Below are 10,456 nucleotides of genomic sequence, written 5' to 3'. Positions count from 1 at the left end.
TTTTGATCAATATGCTGATAGGAATCATGGAATTGTCCATTCGTTACCAACTTAGACGAGCAAATGGAAGATAGATAATAGGAAAGCGGAAGAATTAGTGTTTTCTCTTTTGCGAATAAAAAGATAATAGGAAACCTGCAATAAAATATCAGTTTGAAGTTACTGTTCTACGATCACGACCGTTATTCCCGAATTGTTTGCAGATCACATAGATATTATAGAAAACTATCATGGAGATCAATTAGATAATATAGTCCGTGGAAATATTAGGGTGATCATGGTTTCATGCAGAAAAGATTGGATCTTATAATACTGGTGACCATATTTGAAGCTCGGAGTAACTTTCACATGCGAATTTGGATGTCAAACTCTATTTATTCATAGCAGAAGTTGGTATTTACAGTACAGAGCCTACATGGCTTCATGCTCTCCTGCAGTATTATTTCTGAAATTCACACCCACAACCACACCATTAAACCCACAACTGAACTAGAACTAGACGATACCTACATATAAGATAGATAAACACACATGATTTTATTTGAGTTTTTATGGTTTGCAGCGGCCTTCAGAATCGACTGTGTTGTCACCAAATCTGACTTCCTTCTGTCCATTGTACTGCACGCTGGAAGTTTGAGGATAACCAGCAGCGCCATCCATGGAAGCACGGCTTTGAGGTCCATAGTAGAACACTCCTGAACAAGACACCACTATCGCTGGCACTCCTCTCTCGTATGCTTTTCTCACGTCATCTGAATCGGGCCTTTCTTGTCCCGGGAACGGGTGAGTGTGGAAGTCTGCCACCACCACGTAATTCCTCCCCTCTGCAGTCGGCACACCGTCTTTCTCAGGATTATCAAGTTCTATTTCGCCGCCTGCAATTACAACTCATATTATACATTCATTTCGCATTGGAAAATTTGCTTAATTCACAATAGACATTCATGTATATATAAACATTTCATTATATCGTGTATATATACAAACAAAAAAGAACGCTAGTACTTACTATCGTAGTATCGTGTATATATACATGGGAACTTCTTGTATATATAAACATTACATATGTTGTTACTATCGTGTATATATACATGGGAACTTCTTGTATATATAAACATTACATATGTTGTGTATATATAAACAAAGAGAAAGTATAGTACTCACTCTGACTTGCTTGGGCGGAACGTTGTGAGCTTGCGAGTTGAACCACCAGAGAATTGTCGGGATTGTTGGAATCGGCGTAAACCCATCCTCCTCTCTCTTGGTACAAATCATTCCCCAAGAAGCTCTCCTTCCATGCTTCCCCCGCAGCTACTTGGAACTCCTTACTCACCAAGAGATCTGTGACACTTGGACCATTATATCCTCCTCTCCCTAAGAACCTCTCCTTCCGTGCCGCACTCAGACACATTAATGCAGCCACACACAACAGTGTAAGCAGGAGAGCAGAAGAGGACCGAGCCATGATAGATAGATATAGTATGAGAAAATATGATTATGAATGTTGTGTGTAAATGAAGGGATTCATCCATGTATTTATAAGTGCTTGAACACTGCAGCAATTATTTTGAATAGTGGGTTTATATCAAAATGGGAGGCATGTCAGCAACCACTTTGCCGATATTATTCAAATTTTAAATCGGATTGAGGCTCCTTTGCTTTTTCTGATTGACATATTCCACTGATCCCTCCACCCTTTTCTGTTGCACAGTGCTCCTAAGCGAAACAATATCGAAAAGTGGGGTAACTAATTGATCCATCTCTCTGTCAATACTCAGCAGAACCAATATAAAGAGAATACTGAGTTGTTCAGTGGAACGCCTACGCATAAATGATCTTTATCTCTATGAATGCTTCAACAGGACCACAATGTTTTGTGATGTTCAGTGTGGAAATAGGGATACCGCAATGATAACCCACGATCCAGAGAGCACCCTGGCCATATGCCAAGTTATGTCATTAAAAATGATATCAGACCATGAAATTAATTCAAGTTAATATTCGTGTTGGGTAATTATTTTTGGAGTCGTCAATGAAATTAATTCAAGTTAATATTCGTGTTGGGTAATTATTTTTGGAGTCGTCAATGAAATTAATTCAAGTTAATATTCGTGTTGGGTAATTATTTTGGAGAAATTTTTAAAGTTTAATAATTATAACTTAGATTTACAAAAATCCTTATCTAAATATAATCAAAATTTCCATAACTTTCTGAGCAACTCCTCAGCCTCATTAAACCAAAACATTATTTCTTTATGATGGAATAGAGATCAAATATTGATGGAATATGGATCAAACATACAATGCTAAATTCTAATTTTGAAAAATTCTATGCAGTGTAAAGTGAGTAAAAGCTCTAGGTAATCCCTAGTTGTATGAGATTATAATGGTAGTGATGCTAAGTACAAGACTAACCTATTGGTCAATTTTTTAGTCATATAAAAAATTATTTTAAAACTAATTACTTTTATTTCAAAATAGAGATTTTAAAAATTTATTTTACTAAGTCATAAGAATAATAATTTAAAATAAACTTATAATTTAGTTAATTTTTTAATATTAATTATATAAAATGCAAAAAATATATTATGAAATATTTGATATTTATGATATTTACCAATGATTTATATTGATATTATTAAACAAATTATTATATCAAAATTTAATAAAATCATAATATTTGTTAATAGTATCTATATTTTCTATAATAACTTCTTAAATAATTCAAATTCAATTTATTTATTTATTTTTTCTCTTTTTATGATTTATTCACATTTCCATTATAGGAAAAATGATTATTGATTTGAATTTGTTTGTCTCCTCTCTTCTTCCATTAATTTAAATATTTCAGGACTTTTATTTTACTTTAACAAAATAAAGGTCATGATAATTAATTCAAAAAGATCATTTATGATACTTTTGTATATGACAATAATAATTTGGAGGAATTACCTTGATACCAAAAATATTAGAATTGATATTCAACACAACCTCAATTGAAATTATAGCATTGAGAAAATGATAAATTAAGGGTAGAAAAGTTATTATAGACTTGAAAATTATTGTATATTAATAGGCATTTGGCTTTGAGATTTGAATAACTAATTTGTGATACTTTTATCACTTTGATTATCTTATATACAGGTGAATTTTGAAAATATAATATAAGTAGAAAATCTTGGAGAAAGATAGAATAAATTGAAAGAATTTTATAACTTAAAATCCCAAAATTAAAGGAAGTACATTGGGAATCCTATCTTCTTCATAGAAGCAAGCCTCCCATCATTGAGAGCACAAATATGATTGGGTAACTAATGTATAAGAACAAGATAAACAACATGGAAGACTAGAATCTCTCTAGGATTTCTTCAAACACCAACTAAAACCATGAGGCTAAAAAGTGTATGGCATAAAGATGCCAAAACTTGGCTAAATAATTAAGAAATAGTATGACAAACACTAGAAGAAATCATTATATTGATAATATTAAATATATTATTCCATCTAAAGTTAATCAAAATCTATGGTACAATAAATAATTAGAGGATAAAAAGAAAACTAAGATACTACCCTCATCCAGAGATGAAAATTACCTCTAGGTTTTGACTAATGCAAAGAAAAAAATAGAGATTGCTAAAATAAGAACAAACTTTCATGAGTTGCATAGTGAAAGTAGGCATTAGACAATTCCTAAAACATTATAGGATTAAAGAATCTTCCATATTTATGACACTAAGAGGGTTTGAAGATGAAAAATATTTTCTCATAGAATGCCACACATATACCTAAATTAGATCCCAATTTAAAAACATTTATCACAATACCAACCTTCCTAACTTTCTAATTCATGAAGACTATGACAATCTTGGAACAAGTCTTTTAATACCTTTTGAGTACTTAAAAATATGATTTTAAAAAATCCAAACAATCCCTTTTATTTTTAAAAATTTGATAGACCAATTCTTATCTCAATAAAAATTAATCATCATTCTCATCGTCATCGAAAAAATTATATAATAAATATATAAAAAGTATATTTAACTTATCACCTTTAACTTTAAGTTTAATATATAAATTTACATTATTTTTTCTTATAAAATATATTTTTAGAAGAGAATTTTAACCTACAACCATTAATTTTTATGAAAAAACTTTTTTAAGGCCTCATCATCATCCATATATAATAATGCAAAAGTGTAACTTTAATGTAATAAACATGCCTTTCAAATTAATCACATCAATAAATAAATATAATTTTTTTATTTATAAAATATATATATATATATATATAATTAATTACATTTTTTTTTTTTTTATTAAATTGTTTCCTGCATCGAAATGTTAGCATTGCCAAACGCTCTCAATAGGATCAATCCGAGGCTCCTCAGGCTGCTCACACATGCAAGGTATGACAAGGGTCTCGATCTCCCTCTCAATAGTTATTTTGGCTCATTTAATCACCTTAAACTGCTAAACTAGGCTGCATTTCAAGGTGGGCTTGCTGGTTTTCCTTGTAGTTTTCAACCGCATGCAAGGGGCACTACTGTGAATTTTCGATGCGGAAGCTTTGTCAATCCTCCTAGAATAGCCATGAACGAAAGAAACAGATTTACCAATGATGACATTGCTTGCTCGGAAAATGGAAGACTGATCCTGAATCCTGTTCACACTTGGGTGCTAAAACCTTTATTTATACGTGGTAGAATTTTATTGGAATATCACGATTTTACTTGGTAAGAATTTAAGGGATGTTGTAAGGATTTAATAGACAAATAGGAGAACAGATAGAGTGGGGAATTGAACAGGTGACTTAACATATAGGAGTGTTTTAATAGGGCACTCTATCAGTGTCTATCCAAGACCATCTCGAAAAAATGGATCAATATTAATTATATAATATTAATGGGTATTTTTTTTTTTTGTAACTTTAATTTAATTTAAAATTAAATTTAAATATATATAGATGGGTGTTAGGTGGTAGTTCTAGAATTCTTCCATGTGCTTCCATGTCTCCTCTTTCCTATGTAGTTAGAGGAAGTGCCATATACCATTGGAAATGTATCATGATAAGGTTTTCAACCATATACTTATGCTCCAATTTGATCTAGCAAATTTGAGTAGATAATTCCTTCAAAGATAGGGTATTCAAAATGGGCATCAAAAGCCTAAAAACAATATTTCTAACAATTTTCATTTTCCAATATTTATCTTGGATATATGTAATCTTCAACTATCTTTGACAAACATTTTCAACAGTCTCCCACTTTGTCATTAATTGCAACTCTTAGTCAATTCTACAATAATGCAGACAATTCTCCTCACTTGCAACTTCCCTCCCTTTGACATTAACGAAAAATAGATGCTCTCTTTGATCTTGTGCTCATATTTATCTATAACTTTTTTTTCTCTACAATTTTTCTTAAGGTCTATATCTCTTTCTTTATTTACAATTTCTCTTGATAACTACAACTGCTCCCCCTTGTCTGCCATCTTTTCTTATCTCTCCTTATTATTTTTACTCTAACTACAATTTTTGCCTCAATATGGCGACACAAAAACAATTAATTTTTTTAATTAATTAATTTTCTTTCTTTGCGTAAAAACTATTAAAAAAATGACATTCTCTTGTCTGATCCTACTCACAACATTCCAAATTTCTAACCCAAGTCAAGTGGCTAACATAAAAGTGTTTCATGTTTAGTTGCCTCATTTATGTGAGAAAGTGGAGATGCTTTCAACTCAATTCTGAAGAAATTGATATATCTTGAAGGCTTGTGGTTCAAGAGAGATGGTGAATTAATACATGTATTGTTTATAGAGCCATTTTCATGTTTTATATTTTATTTTTGAGTTCTTTGAAAGTTAGTGGTCACTTACATACATGGTAAGTGAGTGCGATACAATTGTTGGTCCATGGATCAGGTGGTGTGTGCCGGGATAGATTTCCCTATCCATTATACGCTTGAAGAGATTGATTGTATGGGAATATGCTTGCTCCATATTCTCAAAATGGCAAAAATAGCTCTTGGACTGATTAACATTTACCTTATTGTACAGAAAGAAAAGGAAATGGCAGTCCGTGTCATGCATCTGTGGTAAGACTCTCCATTTATGGTGAGTTAATGATGTGATTCCCTTTAGGAAATGGTAGTCGGTGTCATGCATCTGTGGTAAGACTCTCCATTTATTGTGAGTTAATGATGTTATTCCCTTAATTCCACATGAATATCTAGGTTTTTATGGAAAGCATATTGTTATTTACTGTTGTGACACCCCTAATTCCACATTGAATATCTGTGTTTATAGAGATAATTTACGTAAGCATTCCACCAAGGGTGAAGAAAGTGACTTTCTGTTGCTCCAACTGTAATTTTTGTTCCGCTTTCGCTCCACTTGTAATATTCTCTAAGGCCTTCTCCATCTATTGTGCTTCAGTGATGTGATACCCCTAATTCCCATTCAATATCTCAGGGTTTAGAGAGATCATTTACATAACCATTCCAAGGGCAGAAGAATGTGATTTACCCTCAGTCCACTTTTAATTTTCGTTTGGCCAATTGGTCTTTTCGAGAACGTAAGGGGTCTACAGTATCACTGTTAAGGAAAAAAACCAGAGCTCAGTGGAGTAAGATATAGTATTCAGATAAAGCAATGGAATCTCACTTCAATTTAAGAATTGCAAAGTGGTTGCTGACACGTCTGCCATTTTGAAATGAACAGAATTTTGAAAGCAATTGGTGCAATACAATGGTGATCCTGCTGTGCTAAAGCGCTTATAAATACTTGGCTGCATCCCTTCATTTCCACACAACATTCATATTCATATTTGCTGATAGTATATTAATCTTATCCTGGTTCGCTTATCTTCTGCTCTTGTTCTACACTGTTGTGTGTTGCAGCCTTAATGTGTATGAGTGTGGCCACGGATGGTCCAAAGGTGACAAAGGGGAAAATAATTTTTATTTTTATTTTTCTCCTTTATATAACTTTGTTTTTATTTATTAAACACCTATTTATTTTAAACTCCTCCAGTAATTTTTTTAACAACATCAGTAATCCTATCTCAGTAATCCTATCTTTTATTTTATAACTAGGATATTAAATAATTTATATCTATTTTTTTGGACTTTAAAAATATTAAAATATTAAAACTATTTTTGAAATAAAAATAATATTTTATTTTACTTGTTTGACTATTTTCCAACTGCTAGTTTCCAGTACTAGTTTTTAGCGACTCATTTTTAATGATTAACCTTGGGCAATGATGCATCCTTACTGTTTAGACCTGAAGATTGTACGATTTTTACCTCGTCTTGAGGATGACCCACATTGGTTGGTTCCAAACGTAGACCAAATCCTAATGATATGATTATTCCCAAATGCATTTATCTACAATATGGATCACAAAAGTCTTAGATGTAACATATTTGTGTATCTTCAAAAATCATTAATTAGATTAATTATATTTTTAATATTTATATTGAGTATTAATTTTGTATATTTATGGTATGATCTACTTTAAAATAAAGTTTTTAATTTTTTGTTTTTACATTTTCAAGTTGTGTGTTTGCAATTTTCATTTTATTTTGAGGTTAATTTTTTTAAATATTATATTAATTAAATATTTTATAAATTAAATTGTAAATAAATTAAATAATAATAATTTGTTTAATCGTTATTAATTTTTATCAACTATTTAGTTTATATGTTTCTACTAGTATATAATTGTTTAACTTAACATTTTTCTATCTCTTAACTTTAAAATTAAATTGGTTTAAAAGTTTAATTTTTTTTTTGTAAGCTTGGTAGTACTTCATTTTTCTATTAATTATCTATAAACAGGTAACACAAATATGTCTGGTGTCCTCAACCTGTCCAAGGGAAACCAGGTCTGTTGTCCACAGATCAACATCATAAGCCGTCCAAAATTTAAACAACCTGATCATTATCATCCATGCTAAGTTTGCTACTATATCTACTATATGCTTAATCCTTTGACTTGTAAAGTAAATGCTATCCGTCATAAAAATAAAATTTACTTTCTACTACTCTGCATTAGTCATTAGATGACTCAATAGGTGCCGGGTCCTTGGCACTTGACTCGGGCACTTCGTTCTGCAGCAAGGTTTGGATTTGTTTTTCAATTCGCCCAAAACAAAGGTTTTGATGATATTGTTGTACTTGCATTGCCTGGATTTCCTTTTGGATGTCCTTTAGACTTGGTTCCTCTTGACAAGCTTGCACTAGTTCTTCTTTGTCCCTGTATGTTGTCATGGCCCTGGCCAACAGGTTCTTCATGACCCAGTACTGTTAGATGGTTTGTCTGAATAGTGTTTGATGACCTTTGGTATGCCCCGGGTCAATGAACAATGGCTCCCAGTCCTCCATTGAAAGTTCTTCATTTACCGCCTTGGCATTTAACTCTGCCTCCCAAGTTTCTATTACAACTTTTACTTGTGTTGGCATTCCTGCATGGTATGCATGCATTAATTTCTGCATGCTTTCCTCCCTCGTTTTCCTTCCCCTTTTTTTGCTGGGTTTTGCTCGCTGAAGCCACTGAATCCTTCATTTTCTTTTCTACCTGGTTACTCGCCCATCGACCTCCTTTTCTTCCCTTCCTTGCTTCTGCCTTCACCATATTTTCCTTCTGCAATTCTTTCAGTCCCCACCCCTCTCACGTTCTTACCTGCTCCTGATGGTAGAGCATCAGAGTCTGAATGGTAGAGGAGTTAAATAAACCTGTAATGTTAACATAAGTGCAAACATTAAAACCAATCCGAATTTCATTCACGACCTGCTGCCTTTCCTTGTAATTCTTCTTTACAGAATACCAACTGTGAATTTTCTCTCGGTAACTCGGTTGCCCCCAACTCCCTTCCCATCTTTCCTTGGTCCTTGCTACATGCAACAATAAGGGTATCGCTTCCCTCCTCTGCTCAAATCCCCCCTTGGAGTCCTCTCAGTAGTATCCACGCTGTGGTCCAGCTCCACTCCTGGGAGCTGGAAGACAAGGTTTGGTTTGACCAAAGTCAGAAATGCAAGGTGTTGGCTCCGTTTCTGCCACAAGGGCAAACCCACTAGACTTGAGATGCCTCGACACCTCCCTCTTATCATTACGAGTTCTAGCCCGCCCCTACAGTCTATCTCGACTCAGGATGACTAAGATATTTTTAATTTAATTTATTAAAAAAGTTAAAAATTATTAATTATATGATGGTTAAATATTAATTAAAATGTGAAGAGCTCACCTATCAAAATTGCGATTTCAATGAATCCCTACAGGGTTCTAAAGAAATTAGATCAAAAAATAAATTGGGAAACTTTCCAAAAAATCGTACTCAAAAACTACTAGGGACTCCCTTTTAGCTGTAATCGCAGGGTTAACATCTTGTTTCCATTGCGATAGGTATCGTCGTTGGGATATGTTCTTTGTTGGTGCGTAGTTTTGAATGTTTTTTACTGGTGAATGTTGTCTATTGAATCATTATTCCCAACAACATTCCTCTACACAAATTTGGGTAGATTTGATCGTGTGACCTGAACAAGAAAGGAGTCCTATGGAAATGCAAAGTGGGTGGACTAATCTGTTTAGTGGTTTTGAACAAAGCTCAAATGGGATTCATTAATCCCATCATTTTAAGCTTTTTTTCACACAAATTTGTTGACCTTTTGAAAATGCCACGATCATGCACTAAAACTACAGATTACCATGTAAGCACACAATTCCTTAGAATATTTATTTAGGCCTGCGCGTTATGGAATTTATAAGGTCACTCTACTCTACTTTCTTTGTATAAATGTGTAGAATTATAATAGTATTGCAATGTACACTATTATGGAACTTAAAATAAGACTGATGAAGGTTGCAAACTCAGACAGAACAGGTATAATCACATTACTGAACGAAACATGGGCGCATGATCGATCTCTTCTTGCAGAGTTTCCGAGAGGGAAATGAAACTAAACATTTGGTGAAAATATTCTCATCATTTCTCACAGAATTTTTTTGTCTCACACTCTTTGACAACAATGACTTTTCTTATGCAGAGTACCGAGTTGGCTTTGCACTCTGTACAATGACAAACACCTCCACTCTCAGCACAATGATCCTCGCCTGCACTATGGAAGTGTTGGTAAAACACAACAACAATTTGAACAGAACGACAATTTGATGGGTCGATGTTGTATTCAATGATAAGCCTTTATTAATCACAAAATATATTCATGATAGTAGGAAAAATAATTTTTAGTTTGAAGCATCGCCATAAGTGACAAGGAATGGAGAGAAATTATGGAGCAAATATTTCTCTTCTCAATATTCAAAATATTTAAATAGATTACATCCAAAGCATCAACAATACATGACAGGAGTGAAACTCGACTAAATTGAAGTAAATTTGAACTGACTATGACACCTAGCATACAATGGAAATAAATGTGATGACACCTAACAGAC

The 10,456-nt window shown here is 33.0% G+C and overlaps 1 protein-coding gene across 1 annotated transcript; it reads right to left on the bottom strand.

The window, feature by feature from the left end:
- Positions 1-375: 375 nt before the first annotated feature.
- On the bottom strand, positions 376-1,525 carry LOC149267448 (uncharacterized). The gene is made up of 2 exons (XM_089398836.1): positions 1,165-1,525; positions 376-875 (listed from the first exon to the last, which is right to left on the bottom strand). The coding sequence occupies exons 1-2, from the start codon at positions 1,463-1,465 to the stop codon at positions 550-552; spliced, it is 627 nt and encodes a 208-aa protein (XP_089254962.1). The 5' UTR covers positions 1,466-1,525; the 3' UTR covers positions 376-549.
- Positions 1,526-10,456: the final 8,931 nt, after the last annotated feature.

This window comes from Pinus tabuliformis, chromosome 6 (genome assembly GCF_031772625.1).
Source record: "Pinus tabuliformis cultivar Carrire ecotype Pingquan chromosome 6, CPIR1, whole genome shotgun sequence".
NCBI classification, from domain to species: domain Eukaryota; kingdom Viridiplantae; phylum Streptophyta; class Pinopsida; order Pinales; family Pinaceae; genus Pinus; species Pinus tabuliformis.
The sequence above is the reverse complement of the archived record's forward strand: the minus strand, read 5'-3'. Positions and strand labels throughout refer to the sequence as shown.